Source organism: Ipomoea triloba, chromosome 11, assembly GCF_003576645.1.
Source record: "Ipomoea triloba cultivar NCNSP0323 chromosome 11, ASM357664v1".
Taxonomy (NCBI): Eukaryota; Viridiplantae; Streptophyta; class Magnoliopsida; order Solanales; family Convolvulaceae; genus Ipomoea; species Ipomoea triloba.
The window spans coordinates 8,646,311-8,667,534 of record NC_044926.1 but is presented as its reverse complement, the minus strand read 5'-3'; the positions used below and the strand labels follow the sequence as shown (position 1 = coordinate 8,667,534).

General features: G+C 35.0%; 2 protein-coding genes across 3 annotated transcripts; one reads left to right on the top strand and one right to left on the bottom strand.

Annotated features, from left to right (window-relative positions):
• Positions 1 to 899: 899 nt before the first annotated feature.
• Positions 900 to 7,044, top strand: LOC115997364 (protein BONZAI 1-like). Its single transcript, XM_031236908.1, has 16 exons — positions 900 to 1,293; positions 2,511 to 2,558; positions 3,001 to 3,149; positions 3,225 to 3,273; positions 3,521 to 3,577; positions 4,069 to 4,257; positions 4,353 to 4,487; positions 4,856 to 4,917; positions 5,003 to 5,105; positions 5,189 to 5,303; positions 5,474 to 5,550; positions 5,631 to 5,768; positions 5,883 to 6,047; positions 6,219 to 6,332; positions 6,403 to 6,499; positions 6,725 to 7,044. The coding sequence occupies exons 1-16, from the start codon at positions 1,141 to 1,143 to the stop codon at positions 6,808 to 6,810; spliced, it is 1,737 nt and encodes a 578-aa protein (XP_031092768.1). The 5' UTR covers positions 900 to 1,140; the 3' UTR covers positions 6,811 to 7,044.
• Positions 7,045 to 7,910: 866 nt separating this feature from the next.
• On the bottom strand, positions 7,911 to 12,865 carry LOC115995750 (E3 ubiquitin-protein ligase ORTHRUS 2-like). 2 transcript variants are annotated; one of them, XM_031234874.1, is made up of 9 exons: positions 12,273 to 12,865; positions 10,743 to 11,275; positions 10,128 to 10,253; positions 9,912 to 10,011; positions 9,771 to 9,832; positions 9,584 to 9,686; positions 9,177 to 9,324; positions 8,788 to 9,005; positions 7,911 to 8,703 (listed from the first exon to the last, which is right to left on the bottom strand). In XM_031234874.1, exons 1-9 carry the CDS (start codon positions 12,708 to 12,710, stop codon positions 8,152 to 8,154), a joined length of 2,280 nt encoding a protein of 759 aa, XP_031090734.1. In that variant the 5' UTR covers positions 12,711 to 12,865; the 3' UTR covers positions 7,911 to 8,151. The 2 variants fall into 2 exon arrangements, with proteins under 2 accessions (XP_031090734.1, XP_031090735.1); XM_031234875.1 differs by having other exon boundaries at positions 10,743 to 11,285; positions 12,273 to 12,463.
• Positions 12,866 to 21,224: the final 8,359 nt, after the last annotated feature.

Sequence of the window (21,224 nt, the reverse complement as noted above, 5' to 3'; positions counted from 1 at the left end):
ATACAAATGGATAGCTGTTACAAATCAAGACATAAATATTAGCAGTTACATATCTTGTCATAATCACAATAATAATGTCCATAAATAATAATTTTATAACAATCAAATACTTTTTTACAAACTATTAATACTACTCGCTAGTCAAAATAGTCAACATAATTTACTATCAACTATCGTATAACATAATCAAGCTAATTGCCAAATACTTGTTTTTATTAGAATCATAAGGAGTTTGGCCTGCAATTTTATTGTAAGAATTTACTTACTTATATTACCTACTGTATTAATTATTGACCAAATTACTATGAATTTTCTTTTCCATTTTTTACTTTTTCTATTCTTTAAATAGAAAATAAAAATGTAACTTAATTGGAGAATTGAAAAAAAAAAAAAAAAAGCACTCTTAATAAAGTGCAAACACTGTTCATCCATGTGCTTTCATATGCAAAACAACTAAAGATGGGAAAAAAAGTTGTTTCCCAAAATTCAATAGAAAGTGGGAAAATTAAATAAAAAGAACTAGAAAACAAAATTCGTTTGAATACGGACTTCCTTTGTTTATGCTTTAATAAAATTAGAAAAAAATTCTCTAACTTTGATGTGTTTATTTAACCAAAAAGAAAATTCAAAAAAATCAACTTGATTAAGGTAAGTAACAGTACATTCTCGTCCTGTTTAGAGTTCGAAACCATCTCTTATGAAAAAATTAATCTGACCAGCACTTTGTCTCCGATCTTAAAAATGACTTATATAATTAATCTCTGCTCAAGACACCTCATAGTCGAGAAAAAAAAGAAGATAAAAGTGGAAGGATATCGAAACAAATTCTTCGCGGCGTCAACGACTTAACTGGTTAGAACTTAGAAGTATAGAAAAGGTCAGGGGTGAGGGGTGGCCCTTTTTCCTACATGGCATCATGATTCATGACTCATCTTGTCCATTCGCCGTGAAAATTTTTCTTTACGTTATCGATTCGATGCAGTCACGCTCACGCTTATAGATATGTTTAGTGTAATAATTATTGATAATAAATAAAGTTAGACAATCAATATTCAGTATCAGTAGTTGAAGACTTGAAGTAGTATACCCAATTTGAAGTTTTGAACACGACTTGTAAGCGGGCCAGCAGGCGGAACCGGAATGGGGAATTGCTGCTCCGACGCCGCCGCCGCCGGTCAGTCGGCGCTAGGCGGCAATAGGAGTTTCCGAGCCAATCCAGCAGATGCTGCACACGACGCCGTCGATGCCTTCCTCAAGTCTCGCGGTTACCAAGGCCTCTTCTCTCAGATCGAGGTTCTCTCTACTATGCTCTAACTTCACACTTACTTACATTAGGAAAAACAGTGTAATTGCAAATTTTATTCCGAAATCTTACTGAAATTATGGTAAAACTCTTGGTTGACTCGAGAGAGTTGAAGTAGAATTCGTGCTAAACGCGATGAAATAGCTGACTGAACTGCGTGATCGGTCATTGCTGGCTCGATTAACTGATGCGGCGTAATTTCGGTTTTCCAGATGTAACAGTAGATATTCAGCTATTGACTTCTGTTTTGCTATATTTCCAGAATTCCAGATTTACGTTATACTCCGTATATAAGCTTGTGCACTTCTATCTTGACATTTTGAAAAGGTTTCGGTTGGTTAAGAGAAACATTTAGTCCATCCAACAGGCTACTATGTCTGCATAGGGTATAGGCTCAAAGAGGGTCACACTGTAGACATATATGATTAACTAGCTTGCTGTAGTCTGTAGAAGCATTTTGTTAGTGAAACAACATATGCGGAGCTACATTATGCAAAACACCTGACCTTGTAGTTGTGATGAAACTCATTATTGCTATCCTGGAATGGATTTTTCTTTTCAATTATGTAAATAGAGTGTTTTTCTTCCATTTTGGCAACTGAATTTGTGTTTGCACTGTATGAAATATTCCTCTTTGGAATTTTTTGGTTTTTTTTTTTTTAGTTTAAGAAAGGTTAATAGCTTGGATTTCCAACCGATGTGAGTGCACAAGTTTGATCGAATATGCAGTCCAGTGAGATAGTTAATTGAAAAATATGCTTACACTGTGTCCTCTAAATTGAAGCTAAGTGTAAGAAAGTTTTGATTGTGAATTTGTGACCTTGAGTTTTGCAGTTCCAATTTTAAGCATGATGTATTTGTCACAACCAGAATTCTGTGGCACTTCTACCATGACTTTAACTTCCAATTTATATGATGTGAGCATTATCATAGTGTTTTTCTTGTGACCATTTAGCACATATAAAGTGAACATTTGCTACATATGATTTGTGAATATGTATCATATCATATCAACATTACTTTGTAATTTGTTATGTGAACATTTAGTACATACACGTAAGCACTGATTTATGCAATGTTGCCATGGTGTGTGGTAGAATTTGCAACAACTGTGACATTATTTTATCAATGCTTTGGCTTCAATATGTGATACCTTTTTATTGATATATGTACTTTAAACTGATATATTTTTGTTACTTTGTTGCAGTTATCTTTATCTGCTTCAAATTTGAGTGACCGTGATGTGCTTTCCAAGGTCTGTTGTGAATTACATTTATTTAGGATTTTATTTTAATTTATTCTATGTTGCTAATAGGATCTTTTGTTTCCAATCTAGATACCTTAATGTGGTATTAAAGTCACTACAGATCTGTATGCATACAAAATTGTTGTTTGGAAGAGGAAATACTTTTCTTGATTCATTTTCATATGTGGAAATTTAGTTTGCATTTACTTTAATTCTCTGTTTTTCTTTCTTTTTTTCCCCCAATTTAGAAAATATGTTACCAGTACCCATTTTCCCTTTTCCTTGCTCCTTTAGAACAATGGAAATTTTCTCCAGTTAGTAAACACACATTGAAACTGTTCTTTTAACTTAACAACATGATAGCTGTTGCTTGAATATAGACTATGAATTTTTTGCCTGTGAAATATGTCATGCTATGTGATTGATTGTAATCATCTCTTATTTTTTACAGAGTGATCCTATGGCAGTTGTTTATACAAAAGGGAAAGATGGCTCACTTCAAGAGCTGGGCCGTACAGAAGTAGTTTTAAATTCATTGAATCCCAAATGGATTACGAAGTTTACTATGACATATCAATTTGAGATGGTTCAAAATTTGGTGTGAGTCTTGACACTTTAGTATATGATTCTAATTGATCAAACATGCCTTTTATTTCCATTCTCCTTTTATTCCAGGTTTCATGTGTATGATGTTGACACACATATTCATCATCAAGATGTTAAGGTATAGTTTCTTCACATGCTATCATTTACAGAATTACAGTTCCTATTACGGTCAACAGCAATTCGGTGTTTTTCAAATTTCAATGAATGTAAAGTTAGTGTTTTCAATCTTTTTGCTGTTTTTTCTCCCAATTCACCTTTCAAGTTAATTTCTTAAGAACTTAACACAAACCTTGCCAAACCCTGTTGCACTGGAAGCACAACTGGTAAACCTGAGTCTTAACAAAAATGTTATTTCTCCAATGTAGATGCTTAAACTGGAGGAGCAAGATTTTCTTGGTGAGGCCAGTTGCACATTATCTGCGGTATGGATTACCGGGTACTCTTTAATTATATCATTGGGGCTATTACGAACTAATGAGTAATGAGTTGAAAGGTCTGGTAGGTGGCAAGGAGTCACTACCTGCCAGTAAGGTGGGAGCTATATACTAGAGTAGAAAGAGATAAGATGGATTGATATTAACCTAGTTAGATAGATTTCAAGAGCCTACGCATTTACAGTATTTGATGGCTATATAGTTGAGCCTAGATTCCTAGCTCTTCTTTCTAAAACAGGTGATAATTGTGAAACTATGACTCTTTAGTTTACTGCATGTAATAAATAAGAGAATCTAATAATTGTCCGTTTTTCTAACAAGGACTGTACATTCAAATATAAGTTGGAGAGGAGGATATGTTTCTCTAGCAAAAGTTAGAGAGGATATGCTTTACTAGCAAGATCCCATGTGTGTATATATGGCACCTTGAAGTGAAACTCTCTTTGCAATTCATGGAGTTTTCATTAATTTTTCTGCAGATTGTCACAAAACCAAGCAGATCTATAACCTTAGATCTTTTGGACAGAGAAAAATCTTCTGCTACAACACATGCCCAAAGATTTGGCAAGCTCACTATTTGTGCAGAGGAAAGTGTCACCTCAAAGACTACAGTAGAGTTGATATTTAGGTGTTCAGATTTGGAATCCAGGGATTTGTTCTCAAAAAGTGTAAATGCACAAATGCTTGTTTTTCCTTGTCCCCTCTTCCTCCCTTAAAATGGATAATATGTTTATACATCATGTGCCATTGATTTTTGTATCAGGATCCTTTTCTAGTGGTACTCAAAACCACTGAGGGCGGACAAGCTGTTCCTATTTGCAAAACTGAAGTTTTGAAAAATAACCACAGTCCAAAATGGAAACCAGTTTACTTGAGTATTCAACAAGTTGGAAGTAAGGTATAAGAATACCTTTGCTTGGTATAATAGGATGCATTTAGAGTGCATGCCGTGATTTTAATGTTATTTTGTGCATCTCGACCTATAACCCACTAGATTTGGTGGAGTTGGTTGCTTATGTCCTCTGAATGGGATGATGTTATCTGCTGCCTTTTTGGGGCTGACCCTGGAAGCATTGATGCATCTCTGTGAAAATTGAAGTTTTCTCTCAGTTTTAGGAGCTGTCTGTCTTGTTCATGTTGTAGTCATACTTTTGCTTGATAAGTTGCATTTGCCATTTACAAGAACAGTACTACTTTTTTTCCAAACATCCTTCTCCCCCATAACTTAAATTGCACTGCCGTTTAATGCCTCTTGGATTCATGCAGGACAGCCCATTGACTATTGAATGTTACGACTTCAATAGCAACGGAAGACATGACTTGCTTGGGTAAATAACTCCTGTTTATTCTTTTGCAGTATCCTTTCTACACCTTTACAGACAAGTTCTGATTTTGCTCCTATTGCATGTTCAGAAAGGTTCAAAAATCACTCTCAGAGTTGGAAAAATTACATGCTTCCAGGGCAGGGGCAAATTTCTTTATACCCACTACTGTTGGGACATCACATCAGAACAAGGTAACTAATGGAATAGTCAATAAAATTTGTCATCTATTTCAAGTTTTGGCTTGCACTAAACGTGCTCTATGATTTGAGTTCAGGTTATAAAGAGTCAGCTGTTTGTTGAAAAGTTTTCTGAAAAAATCCAGCATTCCTTCCTTGATTACTTGGCATCAGGCTATGAACTTAACTTCATGGTGGCCATTGACTTTACTGGTATATAATGCGAATTCTTGTGGGGATATATTTACACTTGTGCACACTCTCCAGGGCTATGAAAGAATCATTCTTTATGAATAATCCTTCAAAAAATTCCAAGATAATTTTGCACTAACATCCTTTGGCATGTAGAATGTATTCCTCTGACTTCTGTTCCTGTTTATTAGCTTCAAATGGAAATCCACGCCTATCTGATTCACTGCATTATATTGATCCTTCAGGACGTCCGAATGCATATCAAAGAGTGAGACACTGATCTCCCATGTTACAATTTAGAAGGTTTTTTCTTATATGAATCATGCAATCATGATTTTCTGATTTCAGGCAATCACAGAGGTTGGAGGAGTATTGCAGTTTTATGATTCAGACAAACGCTTTCCTGCATGGGGATTTGGAGCACGACCAATTGATGGTCCAGTCTCCCATTGCTTCAACTTGAATGGAAGCACTAGTTACTGTGAGGTAACTTCACATGAATACCATTTTTTAAGATACTTGTTCACTGTTGGCTTCTTGAATTTTGTGCTTCCGCTAACTGCCAACATCTTTTATCATGGGCTTTTATTATTATCTCAGGTTGAAGGAATCCAGGGAATTATGATGGCCTATACAAATGCCCTTTTCAATGTATCACTTGCTGGACCAACTTTATTTGGACCAGTGATAAATGCAGCAGCACAGATAGCTGGTGAATCTGCAACTAGAAAAGAACAAAAGTATTACATCTTATTAATAATCACGGTATGCCTTTTTACTACTGGATTACTCGTCTCAATTTTGTTAGCTTTCAGTTGAAACAAAAATGTGACGTTGAAGCGACCAATTTCTCACTTTATAATTGCTTGAGTACCTTACATTACATGCACATACCTATGCAAACTAAGTTCCTTGTTTTTGTGAAAAAAATTGTAGGATGGAGTCATAACTGATCTGGAAGAGACAAAGGATGCCATTATTAGGGCATCAGATCTGCCATTGTCAATTCTTATTGTTGGAGTGGGAGGAGCTGACTTCAAGGAAATGGAGGTATTCTTGTTTGTCTTCCTTACACAATACACAAGATTTCACTTTTCAACATTTATATCTTTTATTTCAGATATTAGATGCCGATAAAGGTGATAGACTTGAAAACTCATTTGGAAAGGTTGCATCCCGCGATATTGTTCAATTTGTCCCATTACGAGATATGCAAAGTAAGTCAACCCTGTAAACCACTAAGCTGAAATCTTTGTTAGGGACCTCTGAAAACGGTAACTGAACCAAGTCCATACTCATACAAAGCCTAGAATTTATACAAAATTATGATGAACAAGCTTGTTTAATAATTTCGTACTGAAAATGTTTAATTCTGATTCGGTTTGCCAAACAAAAAGTAGGAAGTCGAGTGTATAATCTGATTCCTTTGCATGGTCTTGTAGGTGGAGAGATGTCTGTTGTTCAATCACTTTTAGCAGAGCTTCCTTCTCAGTTTCTGGCATATGTGCGAGCTCATCCAACTGTATAAAGGCATGTGCATTTTCTGTACAAAAATAGTCATGTTTGATTTCTGATTTCAATGTGTTTGCGGTGCCAAAGCAAGGGCCTTTTTGTATTTCGTTCGTAAGGTTTCAGCTCCTTGTTTCTTATTATGTGAATTTTGTTAATTAAATAGATAACGTTATTTTTACCCATGAAGGGTAATGTTGGATAATTTTTGCGCTAACCACATTTGAATTGAAACTTTTCTGGTAGTGTCAAATTTAGTTCTCGTGCTAGATTTAAGGGGTATGTTCAATTATTTTAAGGATAACTTTGTAAATTAATAATTTAATTATTGTATTCTAAATTGATTTTTAAAATAGAATCGTTTCGAACCATTTCCCTCTCGAAACATTAATCATTTTATTTCGGTATATAACACCTTGAATAACACCTAATACTAAAGTTAATTATAACTGATACTTTTGTTTTAAAAATTTAACATGACCCAACAATCCGGTATATAAAGCATAAAAAATATTATCGTAATGACGCGAGAGAAAGGCGATGAGAATCATTTAATGCCTTGCACCGTCAAGCATTTCTAAACGTATTGTCATGCATTTTTAAATACATAATCGTAATAACACGAGTCATTTTAAATTTCAACCATTTTCAGCCTTTTATCATGTTTAGATGAAAGGACCAAATTTGTCTACATGAGAACTTGCCTCCCCCTCCCCACCCCACCCCCCACATATATATACACACACATACAATTCAGTATTTGCAAAATTAATTGCCCCTCTTTTCTACTCATTTACCTTCTTGCAAAAATGCAAAATAATCTCATCAATCAATCTAGATATACTCCCTTGAACCTACTATAATTCACATATTTAATTAAAAATTTTGAATTTAAAAGAGCCAATTATATTTTTCACAAATAATTTAAAAAAATACACTTAACCCCTATACCAAAATTTTACGGTATTTTGATCTATCTAAAATTATTTATTAAAAAAATTTAACCAAAAACCGTAATATTTTTCACAAAAATTCAAACGGACATAGGCCTAGGTAGACCGGAGCACAGTTAGGTAGATAATCTGATAATAACTACCCATTTCTTTTTAAAATCACCTATTTTTTTAAAAGCAAAATCACCCATTTCTTAAATCTTCAAATTTGCATCCAAAATAGATCAAAATTGGATGCAGAAGCAACCATAGTCAGTAGCCTCATGTTTCTAACCAAAAAAAAAAACAAAAAACCATGCTTGGTTAGTATGGGGGCTACCTGGCTAGTAAATGTAATTAGAGAGCCAAAACAAAAGGCTAAACAAGAACATTAGCACCAATTAGGCAATGGCCTACGCTCTATTTCATTAGTGAGACTTCTTATTAGTACTACCTTTTGGTCGTCCTCTCCGACCAGCTTTTGGCTTTTCATTTCCTTCACTGGCGACTTGCAAGTTAGCACCATTTCCATGCCCGTTTTCTTCTTCAACTTGCAGGTTGTTGCCATTACAAGGCTTTCCGCTTCCTTCACTGGCAGCTTGCAAGTTATCACCATTCCCATGCCCGTTGTCTTCTGCAACTTTCAGGTTGTTGCCATTACAAGACTCGTTGGAATTTACCTTATCTGCAACATCATTATCAACACTGTTTGAGCTTTCCCCAGCCTCGGTTTTTCTCCTCTTGTTTGTTTTCTCTGGCTTCTCCTCAGTTGCATTCTTGCTGTTCTCTTCTGAAGCATTTGCATGCATGTCTTCAGCGCCAGCAGTTGGCATTTCTATGCCTGAACTCTCGGGCGAAGTTTTGGTGGGGCCCATCTCAGTCGCATTAGCTTCCTCATCAGAAGAACACTCTGTGTCATTGTCTTCCTGATTAGCAGTACTTTGAAGTTTCTCAATGGCATCCATTAGTTCTCTATTAACCTGCACACACGAAAGTAATATAAGCACTATAGTAGACTTACGGTCAACATAGAGAAACTATTCCTGTAACATGCGTCTGAAAACCTGAGGATTCTGTAGAAACTCAGATATGTCCACTGAGCATACAGGACATTTCATGATATTCTTTTGGGAGCGAAGTTTCCTTCCATTCTGGCATCCCCTCTCTCTTGTGAACTTTTGGCCTTCAAATGCCCCATCTAGGCAAGCCTTGCAGAAGTTATGAGCACAAGGTGTTGTGAGGGGTACATTCAAGACATTGCCACAAAGAAGGCAGCTGAATCCTGCACCACACAGATTTAAAGATTGGAAGAAGCTTTAAGGCATTAATTCACACTCAGCAAAAGTACACATTTATTCTTAAATAGTTAAAAGGTAAAAACAGGTGAGGAAAATACCAAAGTGAGCATGTTTTAGGACAATAACCACAATAGATGGTGATAGAATGCTCTGACCTTTCAAAAGTCTCTCTTTGAGAGATAAATGCTGAGCTCTCTTTATTGCCTTCCTTGCCCTTTTTCTGTCCTCAGGATTTCCTTCAACTACTTGTTTCTGTTTGCTAGGAGGTGGTGGCTTCTTCCATCTCCAGCGTCCTTCCGCCTCCTGTTCAAACACATAGCATCCAGGTAAGGAAACAATCTCTGTATTAGCTCTATAAAACTAAAAACAATTACTGTAAAGCTCCAAAGGAAAGACACTAAAAAATATAACCATATTCGTAAGCAGTAGAATATATAATGTACTTGGGGATTCCATTGTTGCTTAGCAACAGTCTCATGTCAAATTAAACTTACTCCATACCAGCTACAATCCAATAATATTGTCGATAGCATTAAAAGAAAGAAAAAAAATTACATCTTACATCATAGTCCCATGATGGACTTTCTGTCCTCTCAAAAACATCAAGTGCCTTTTTAAGCTCAGGAATGTCTGGAAGAGGCCTTGTGCGGTCTCCATGTTCATCACTGTATTACAGGATTGGAGAGATCACAAAAGAACTAGTTGTAGAGGAATAAGAAGAAGCAACTTAATATAACATTATAACTGACCTTGTCCATGGTGCCGGTTCATTATCACATCTGACAAACAAGTACCTGCACATCTTAAACCCCTGGGCAAATGAAAGCAATGCGTCAAGACTCAAGAACTTCTTGAAACTACAAGCATCTAAAATTCAAGGCAACAGTTACCTGCTTTCCAATTTTTCTCCAGCACTTCTCAATCCTGTAGACCCCATCATAGCGCAAATATTTCTCTGGGGCATAGGAAGATCGCTTCTCTTTCTCAGATCTGTTAATAAAAATATTAAATGGTTGGGAGAGAATGTTAAAACAAAGACAAATTTTTTTTTTTCAAAATTACACCTTTTACACAGCATATAAGCTCAAAGATAGAGGGGAAAACACCTCACAACTCGGACTGGATAGCCTTTCTCACAGCTCACTAGCAAAGCTTGATTATTGTTATCAAATGTCTGATCAAATGATTGATTCTTGTTGGTTCGCTTATTGCCACTTAGATCTCTCCCTCCACTGCATTATTTGTAAGGAAAGCAGATCAACAATCAACAAAAAAGTACATATTTTAAGTAGTTTCAGTTAGAGGATATGGAAGAAGCTATTATCCTTACATGAAGTGCAAGAATAAGAAACATAGATCACCATTTTCCTAGATACACTAATCAATTCAATTTCAGACAAGATATAATACATGTAACAAATGATATTAAACTAGAATGAAAGAAAACAACCAATAAATGATTCCGCATGTAAAACCAAAGAGGGTAAAAAATAGTTTGAATGTTTGTTCCCTTACTTTCTATGACTCAGGAATAAAACAAAGTGTATTCATTCCCTAATTGGTTCAGTATATAGCATAAAACTCAACAATTTGCAATATTATACCAATTAAATAAAATAATGTTGGCATCATAAGCTGAATGGTAATTACTGAAGGTCAAGTCCTATGCCTTAAATCTAAGAAAACATACAAGTGCAGTGTAGTAGTCATATAAAACTGACCTTCCCGTGTACAAGAACCATTCCCCATGGTCTTCATCGTCCTCATAGCCTCCAGATAGTACAACTGATTGAGCACCATACTTTGATTGCCCAGCAATTCCAGCAACAGGGGGACGATGAATACCCCACTGGCAGCATTCCACACGAAACTTCCAAGACTCTCCAACTAACACACCTTGATTTCTTTCTGGGTCATTCTCTGCTGGAATAGGCCCAAAATGATCCTTAGGAACAGTAACAAATGTCCTCCCACTGCTAGCATTTGCCATCCCATTTTTCTTTGCCCTATCTGTGGTAAATGGATTATCTGGGCGATCTTGATTACATATATAGTGGTAGACTGACTGAGGCACTCCAGTGGCAATAGTTCGTGATACCTTGGCCATCCTAATGGCAGCTACAAGGGTTGAGTTGATGCGTGGCTGATTCACCATCTCTGGAGGAAATTTGCGGCGGCATTTTGCACAAGTTCTCTTGCCTTGGCCAATCCATTTCTGGAAGCACTTCAGACAGAAATTGTGCCCACAAGGTGTCTGAAACATTCTAACAGAAACATCACAAGATTAATAGCAACTTGAAGCAATGAACTTTTAAATGTTCACAATAATAAATCAAAGAATGAGCAATGATCTCTTAGTAATTCCATATTGTCCTTAAAAAGAACTGACTCTGGGAGTCCACAAAAAAGACTAGCTACCTTTTGTTGTTGATCAACTCCTCCATGAAAACTTATTTACTGCAGATAAACCAAACAAAATGGCATGGCAAATACAGCAGTAAAAGGCTATTCATCTGTTAGGATAACTCCCCAGGCCGATTACAGATAAGAATGGGTTTATAGTTGGTGCAATTTGTATGGTATAACTTTGAATGCAGGAAAGGGGCTGCCCATTGGGGCTGAAAATCACTGGTAAAGCATGGACGGCATGGTTAGGGTATGGATGCTTTCAGGAAGTCGTCCATGAAGACTATTCCAAAACAGCAGGGCAGACATAGGACTACAAGGATATTTGTTGACATCTGTTACAACCACTCCGCAAACCCAATGCATATATTAGAACGATCCAGACAGAAGTCAAAGGTTTTTACTTGGTACATCTTGCAATGTAAAACTCTGAATGCCGTCAAGGAGATTGACCATTGATGCCGAAAATGAGTGATTAAACATGGATGCATGGATGCTATCAGGAATTTATGCGGATCATGAAGACTATCCGGAAAGATACCCTCCCCCATCCACAAGAAAAAAGGAAACAAGAAAGTAGAATCCTTGTAACGTTTTTAGACAAAAATACATAATTATAACTAACGTAAATAAACTCCAAGCATTTTCCACTCAAGTCAAATCACTGTATCATGCATATACTTTTCTCAAACAGGTTATAGGTCGTATACACATTGATGTTGGATCTTGGAATGCAAATGAAACATAATGCTCTATAATCACTGATTTTATCAAGAGATTAGCAAATAACAGTATAATATGTCTACGCGATAAGAGAAGAAACCCGAGGGGAAGAGCAACCATACCGTAACAGGCCTATCCGGAAGCTGCATACAGAACGAGCATTTGATGCTCTCTCCAAGCACGGATAACACATCGAATCCCCCTTCCTCTTCCTTTTCCTTCTCCTTCTGATCAGCTTTCCCGCTAAGCAGCTCTTGTCGTCTCCTCGCCTTCTCCTTCTCCGTCAACGACTCATCGGCCTCGATCGACCGAATCTTCGCCACGAGGTCACCACTCTCGGCAGAAACGGGGGCCGGAGCTCCGGTGATCCCGGTCCCGGCGCAGTCGGGGCACTCGAAGCTATCACAGGAGGCCAGACTCTCCGGCAACACAGCGAGGCAAGCCACGTGCCAGGGAGTGACGCAGGTGGTGCACGTTAGCGTCTCCTCCTTCGCCGGCTTCCCCTTGCAGAGCATGCAGACGCCGTCGCCGTCGACCGGCAGCTGGCTAACGTGCGCCATCGCAGCAGTTCTAGAAAGTTCCGATAGTGCGCCCAACAGTACGAGCCGAAAAGCAAACAAAAAAAATGGAGCCGATGAGAAATGAAGGAGCGGAGCTGTGGATTGGCCGGTGATAATCCTAGAGAGAGAAACCAAAGGCGTATGTATGTATTTTAGAGAGAGGAAGAGGCGGGTTTTGAAAGGAGTTGAGGGTTTGAAATGGAGGGCCAATCCCCTGGGACGGAGCGCACGGGAGCCTCTGATCACATTTTCAAAATGTACGGATACGATTTGGTTTGACCGTTTTGGTTGGAGGGTACAGATTTGCGGCTACACGCAGAGTTTAATGCAGTTGACTGTTGGGGATAAGCGCTACAAAATATTTGAGCAGGGCAGGGTTGATGTGACTAATGGAGATTTCAAACAAATAGCCGTTTAACTGACAGAAATGTCCCTAATTTTTTTGTTTTCTTACTGTTCTTTATTGTTGAGAAAAGCGCTGATACTGTGGTTATATTCGACATTCGACCCAAGTCGATGGATACAAGGATATTAAACGCGATATAATAATTGGCTTTCGGTATATAATAATTGACATAATTACAATTGGTCCCCATAAAGTTTAAAGTCAGTATACCCTTTTGTTTAAATTTTTTTTATGGTGTTGTACTAAATGATGTCTTATAAATGTTGTTTATATATGATATAACATGAGGAGTGGGAGTTTGGTGGGTGGAAATTACAATTTCATTCTCACTTTGTTTGTTATTTATTAATCAAATTAACTATTTTAAAAAAATTATTACTATTTATTTTAAATTTAAATTGTTGGGTTTAATAGTACTTTAATATAATTTTTGAATATATTTTATATACTAATGCTAAGCTTAGTATTATATAAAAATGAAATTTAAAATAATTTCAGTTAGACTTTATTAACCAATCAGACACATAAAATAGGACGGTGGGATACTTCTCTTTACTAATAAAGTTGTTCATATAACCTAAGTATAGAGTATAAGAGTAATACAACACTATTACATATGATGAAAATTCTTTTATGGTACACATTCATTTTTATTTGAGTCTTAAGATTTTTACTATTAGTTTTTGAGATCATTTTCACTTTGTGATTTTATTGGTGAACGTAATAGTAGATATTGTTCCTATAGTTATAAGTTAGATAATATATAAATAGCTTGCACGAGTTTAGCTCACTGATTCAGTAAGCAGTATTTGAGAGAGGAGATTAAGGTTCGAAACTCAACAGCGATAGTGCTCTCTATTGAATTATCGGGAACTGTGGGGTCCTTGAAATTGAGGATTCAACTTTTTGGGAAGATAATGTATGCATATGTATAATGTAATTTGTGTATAAATAACTCTTAGAACTTATTTGAGTTGGGCCCTAGTTTATTTTAATATCACATGTAGGGGATTAGGGACAACATGGGCTCCTCAACCTCTTTTTAAAAATGAGTATTATATATGGTTGGTGATATAACACACTTTCTCTCTCTAATTTGATTATTTTGAATTTTTTATTGACTTATTTTATTCAATGTTCAAAGTTTTATTTAGTGCATTTGAAAGAGTTGTTAGATCAACTTATTGTTTCAACCATTTTGCGAAAGGTCATTTGAATACTTTCTTTATCTCAAAATTTATTTTTATTCCTAAATTAAAATGTCTCACAAATTTGCAACTTTCTAGTTTCTATAAATACAATATAATTTATTACTTCATTACTCAAAATACTCTATAAAAATCTTCTGCATTTATTATACTATAAATATATTACTTAGTCAATATAGTAATTATAATATCTTAAATATGTATGTTGATCAAACAAGACAATATATATATATATGTTATTTTACCCAATGTGGTAGCTCAAGTGGTAAATCAACTCTATTTGTGGGGAAGAATTTGTTTTTGTCATTTAACATTCCATACTATTATTTTTTTTTTACAGTTTTAGTCATTCTCATGACTTTTACTATTTTTAGTAAGAGTATTTTTGTCTTTTCATATTTTTCTTTTGTTATTTTTTCAGTTTCAACAAGTTTAATTGGTTTATGACTTTAGGTAACCTCTCATTTTTAGTATTATATTTTTCAACCGGTGTTTAGTAAAGTCCTAAACCGGTTGAAATAAAAAAAATAACAAAAGAAAAATATAAAGAGACAAAAATGCCCTTATTAAAACTAGAAAAAGTCATGAAAATAACTAAAAGTATCCAAAAAATAATAGCCTAGAATATTAAATGACAAAAACGACTAAATTTGAAATTGTCACCAATGACAAGGACCTCTAAGGAAATTAACTCCGAAAACTATTTTACTTGCTCATAATTGTGTCACCAATTCTTCATTCTTTATTTTTATTTTTATAAATAAGATGTGATGAAATCAATCATGTTTGTATTTGTATTTTTCTCTTTGACCAAAATAAATAAATGGAACTTTTGCATACTGACGTAGAAGTTTTTTTTTTTTTTTATTTTACAACACAAATTAAATGATTGTAAAAGGAAATTTTATTTTATTTTTTACAAGAGGAAATGACAAAGTTGGTATTTCAATTATATCGTTATTTTGCCTTCATCTATAAGCTCCCATCATTTGAACTTGGGGCCAACGCTTTGTAACAATGGCACTGTAACATTCAAATCTCACATCCCCAGGCCACCTCCCTCCTTTTCCTTTTTAGGAAATGATGATGGTTGGTACAATAATCCAAACTTACCGGGCCAATCCAATAAAATTAATTAATTATATATATATATATGGAGGAAAGAAGAATAAACATACAAGACAATAATAAAATAATAAGTTCGATTTGTCAAGTAATTATACAATCCACCTCTAGACCCAACATTTCATCACTTAGGTTTGCCTAACGTGACCTGCCAATGAATTGATGGGTATACAGTGGAACATTGACCGTGGCCAAAATGATGTTATTTCATTGGGAATCATTTGTAAGTTATTTTTCGTGTGAGAATTGTAGGCAAATTTGAACGTTTCATTTTGGGTACATATATTATTGTGATTTTTCAGATAGGTTTATAGATTTATTTAATTCTATGGATTTATGTGTGGATGCTTTAGTAAATTTGCGTGCATTTTAAATTGTGCATTTTAAATTTGAACTTCTACAATTTGGTTGTAGCTTTTAGGTACACGCAAATACCCGGAGTATTCCGGGGTTATCGATCCACAGGGAATGGTTGGTCAAGCACTAACTCGGATTGATTCTTGTGAAGCTAGTTCGGCAATAACATGGTTATAACAACAAAACTAAATAACAAAAATAAAAACAACAAATGAAGAGAGATATATTAGATGCAACATATGTAAGGACATGGATCGGGTCAATATCTATCATGTGTCAAACAAATGTAGAAAAGAAGTTTTATCCCTTGTGAATGGAGGAAATGCACTAAAGTCCTCGGTGCCACTCTCGTGATCTACCCGAGTGTGCCAAACCGCAAGTTATCTACTCTCGTAGTCTACAAGCGAGGCTCGTTTTAAAGATCCTAAGCAAATCAACATTCTCAAACCCAAGTTAATCCTACAAGTTGTGAGGAGGTAGCCTAAACTAACCTCTAGATTCCAACACACTGTCACCCGTGAAGGAACCTTTTGGCTAACTTCTAAATTCCAACCCGCTCTCGCCAGTGAAGGAACCGAAGATTAGCCGAGAAATCCCCCTACAATTTATCAAGCTCTCGCATTGTATAAATCATAGGTGTGGCAAGAGTGTTCTAGTCATGCCCGATTCTCACCGTGACACAACAACAAACAAGCATGTAATTAGATCCAATAATCACACACTTTTAATAACAAGTCTTGCACACAACAACTCATAGAAGCTAAACTAACAATTCATAATAATTGAAGAATAAACAACAATCTAAACATAAACACAATCCATAATCCAAATATAAATAAATTTAAGAACAAGCATCTTGATACAAGGTTAGCTCAAGGTAAATTAAGGAAAGAAAGGGAATAAATTCCCCTCGATCCATCGGTTGAAGCTCATAACCTTGTATCATCCCTCTTCTTATTACAAAATAAAATCCTATTCTACTCCTACACTACTAAACAAGCCTCACTTGGAGGTCTACATTTTTAAGGAGAAGAAAAGGATTAAAGAGAGAAAAGGGACTAATCTAATCTCAAAATTGGATTATTGAAGAATGGAGAAATGAGGGGTATTTATAGTTGGGCAAAGGCAGGGGCAAAATTGGAATTTTAGACTGCAGAATTATTGTGCCTGGGCAATTTTCTCGTCGCGGCGAGCCTAATTCTCGCCGCGGCGAAAGTGCTGGAATCTGGGCAGTGTGTAAATTGACAATAGGCGTCTGTTTCAGGACGCAGACAGACGCCTATTGTCCTCCTCCAGAAATTCAGGCTCTCCCACTTTCTCTTTTTGCTTTTTGCCCAAATATGCTCCATGTTTCCTTCCATGATTTCATGCCTTTTGTCTTCCACTTTTTACTTTCCACCAAGTTGTTTTGTCATCTTCCCTTTTGTCCACATGCTCATCACACTATTACCACTTTGCATATTTTTTTGTCTTCAAAGAATTCCATCCTCACGCCACTTTGCCTAATTAACAATAAGATTAGGATTAAATCATCTAATTAACAACAATTATGACACAAAGTTCCTAATATTAATATTATGTTTAATTATATATGATTTTCATCAATTATGATCCATTATGAACATAATATTAATATTAAGTGGTAAATATAGATTTAAATATGGGATAAATATATGATCAAATATGCACTTATCAGTGGTGTTATTATTATTATTATTTTTTTTTTATAGATTTATTGATTTATTTAATTCTATGGATTTATGGAGGGGTGCATTAATAAATTTACGTGCATTTTAAAACCTGGTGTTACTTTTTAAATTTATGTGATATCAGTTTTGCCGAATTAATCTTAAGCCCACAGGGCTTCGTCCCTAGAGTCACTGTGAAAGTAAATCGCCCACAGGGCTCCGTCCCTAGAGTCATTGTGGCAGTAAATCGCGAATATTGCAATCAGCCGACTAGTCATATCCTAGTTTTCATGTGTGCACAAGGGATCCAATTCAGACCTTCCAGCATTCTTGAGTCTTTTTCTCATACATGCTTCCAGTGGGATTCGAACCCCCCACATTGCCGCCTCTAGTCATAACCTTTAAGTCAGGCGACGAACGAATTACGCTAGGCCCCAATCCGCACCTTATAATTTTTTTAATGGACGAACGTAGAGACTCTTACAATTACTATTCTCTAGCATGTCATCTTTTTATTGGATATATAGATTCCTTATTAACTAATGGTAGTGTCAACCAATTCACTAGTAATTCATAAAAATATATAATTTTCATTTTTAATTCAGGGGTGGCTAATAGGGAGTGGCAATTATAGGGGTGGGAAGCATTTTCTTTTTCCTTATATATAATGATTATTTATAATTTTCAATCGTTATATTATGGACTACGATCCACATTGTAAGGTGGATCACTAACTTAAAGATTATTTAGTGTACTGCATATTTATTTTTAGCATATTGAAAATTTATTTTGTGAATATTCATTTTTAATGTACTGAATGTTAATGTTTTCATGCATACTACATAAAAAATAAACTTTTAATATACTAAAAATGAACATTACCAATAGTCCACATTACAATGTGGATCATGAATTCATGATCTACAGTATAATTTATCTATAATTTGTGCATAGGTTATAAGTTTATAATAACTTTAATGAACTTTACCAGTAATATTTTAGTGTTATTATGGATTTGAGAAAAATGATCAATAATTATTTTCTCTTATAATTCAATATACGAAGTCATATTTATTATCACACTAGGTTTAAACCAAACCATTCTTGCATATATATATCTTCTACTATAATAAAGCAAAACCTTTTTGGTAAATAAAAATAGGAAAAAGTTCCCGCCAATTGTGATAGTAATTGTGGCAACTGATTGGCTATTCAAATTATAGTACAAATTATTTGGTATTAAAGAAAATGTCCCTACGTTATCTAAACTGAACTTGGGCATTAATATAATAATTAATTATATTTAAATACATTAAAAACATAACTCTAAATTATGGCTTATAAAAGGACACCTAAGTTATCAAATTCAGTACAGGTATCCTATTTCACTTCAAACACATTCTGAAATCCTATATAAAATACAATATGCCTCCTCTCTACATTCTGGCCAGTGAGATAACACCCATGAAAACAACGTGTGCTTTGAAAGTGAGATGTATCCGTTCTTATGAAATTAGAGAACGTACGGGCAGTGAAGTTCTAAAATGTCTCGAGTGCGTCTTCCATGATCAGGAGGTGATTATCAAGCCTGAGAAAATGCAGTCCTCATTATCAACAACAGATAATATTATCATATATCAATGCAATTTGTTATCAAAGTAAGTTATATAATACTGTTTTTATTTTTCTAATTGCAGGGGAATGTTTTACATGGTCATATCCCCCGTGAGCATGTTCTTAAATTTCAAAAGCAGTTCGTTGAAGGCAAAGTCTATTGTCTAAAAAATTTTCTGGTCATTACAAATTTTTATACTTATAAGACCAGCAAGAACAAATTTATGATCAAGCTTAACTACTCTACGATTGTCAAGGAGTACAAAAATCTCAATTTTCCTAGGCACATGTTTCGTTTGCGAACTTTTCAGTCTTTGAAATCATCGGAGAAGATTGATGACAAGGAACTTATTGGTAAATAATAATTTTTTCTAATATTCCTTTTTTGTTTTGATAATTGTTTTCAATTTATATGTGCTTTAATTAGTTTTATTTACTGTTTTGTTAGATGTTATTGGAAGGGTAGTGGAAATTTATTCTCCTATAGAGAAGGTTGTTGGTGGAAGGCCTTCTCGACTAATTGACTTTCTTATAGAGGATGCAAGGTAATTTGTAGATTTCACATTCTTATTTTAATCCTAAACTGTATTTTTTATATATAAATTTTGTAATGTTTTTTTTGGGTGTAGTAGTGAGGAAATGAAATGCACAGTATGGGATCAACATGTGGATAAGGTCGACTCTTGGTACAAAAAAAGCACTGCTCATGTCATTATTTTGATGCAATTCTATAGGGTAAAAAACTGTTTCAATAGTAAGTGTGTCCTGCCTTTTTATATCATATAGAGTTTTATTCTTTGTTTTAATATAAGATGATCGGCCTATTTCAATCATAATTTTGATTCTTACATTATTTTCAATTTCACTCACTCCCTTGCTTACTACAATTTGTTATTTCACATTTGTTTACTTCACTTGATTACACTCTCCACTTGCAAATGTTACACTACGCACCTCAACAACCTCACATGTTCCATTATGCATTTGTTTGAATAAAGGCTAAGCAATATTCCGCATTACCTCCTTCGAGATCGACACTCGGCGAGTCTTAACTCTTCGTTTTAACTTTCATAACCCTACCGTTCCACCTCATTGCAATACTACTACTTTCAGTAGTGAACCCGAAAAATTTTGTACTTTTACTACTAATTTAGTTTACATAGAGTGATTTTTAATAATTTTTAATTTATATTTTCAATAATAACATAGAATCAAACATTAAGTTTTGTTAGTTATTGCACGTGTTTTTGTAAACTATATTATATTATTATTCTTTTTTTTTTTTTAAACGAAGGAAGGGGAAAGCCCAGCCAGGACAAAGCCCAACTTAATTAACAAGAAAAAACACACCAACACCTCTATCATTCACAAGATCCCCTAGAATATGAACTGGAGTCCGTACAAACTCAATCCAGTCATAGCCGCGGTTGATCGCTACCTTTGCTAAAGCATCAGCTACCACATTATCCTCCCTGGGGCAGTAAGAGATACGCACCATCAAATTCTCTTTCTTTTATTATAAATATTATAACAATACTTTTTATTTAGTTATATAAGTTTAGACTGTGCATCGTACGGGACAATATCTAGTTTAGTACATATAAACGAAGTGCACACTCCAAAGTTTCTAAATGGTATAAGGGTGTCAAGTGTTCCCAACCCGTGATTGAAGGCAAAATTATGTCTGGAAACAATGCAGGAACTAAGGTGTTGGTTCCTTGGAGGACTATGACACCATTGGATCTGAGATTATCTTTCAAATTTCAAAGGAGACAGTTCTTTTTAATGTTGTCATATGCAATGACCATTAACAATAGTTAAGGAAAAACACTATCACATGCTGGGTTACTTTTAAAGAAACATATTTTTGTTCATGGTCAATTGTACGTTGTTGCTTCTAGAGTGAGCAATCCAAACGAATTGAAAATTTTAATCTGTAATGACTCGAATACCATTAGTAATTCAACCACTAACGTTGTTTACCATGAAATGTTTAATAATGTGTAATATTTTGTTATGTACATAATATACAATAATGACAATTTCTAAAAACATAATAAGTGTGAATGAAGGTTATACCCTTCATTTATGTCCATTTTTTTCGTTAAGTTTTTTT

What these genes read in the sequence shown, in the direction of transcription:
- LOC115997364 (XM_031236908.1), top strand. Translation starts at nt 1,141, where the DNA reads ATGGGGAATTGCTGCTCCGACGCCGCCGCCGCCGGTCAGTCGGCGCTA. An exon ending in ACCGTGATGTGCTTTCCAAG is followed by an intron (nt 2,559 to 3,000) that starts GTCTGTTGTGAA and finishes TATTTTTTACAG; the next exon opens with AGTGATCCTATGGCAGTTGT. An exon ending in GAGATGGTTCAAAATTTGGT is followed by an intron (nt 3,150 to 3,224) that starts GTGAGTCTTGAC and finishes CTTTTATTCCAG; the next exon opens with GTTTCATGTGTATGATGTTG.
- LOC115995750 (XM_031234874.1), bottom strand. Translation starts at nt 12,710, where the DNA reads ATGGCGCACGTTAGCCAGCTGCCGGTCGACGGCGACGGCGTCTGCATG. An exon ending in GGAGAAAAATTGGAAAGCAG is followed by an intron (nt 9,833 to 9,911) that starts GTAACTGTTGCC and finishes TCATTTGCCCAG; the next exon opens with GGGTTTAAGATGTGCAGGTA. An exon ending in AGTTTCTACAGAATCCTCAG is followed by an intron (nt 8,704 to 8,787) that starts GTTTTCAGACGC and finishes TCGTGTGTGCAG; the next exon opens with GTTAATAGAGAACTAATGGA.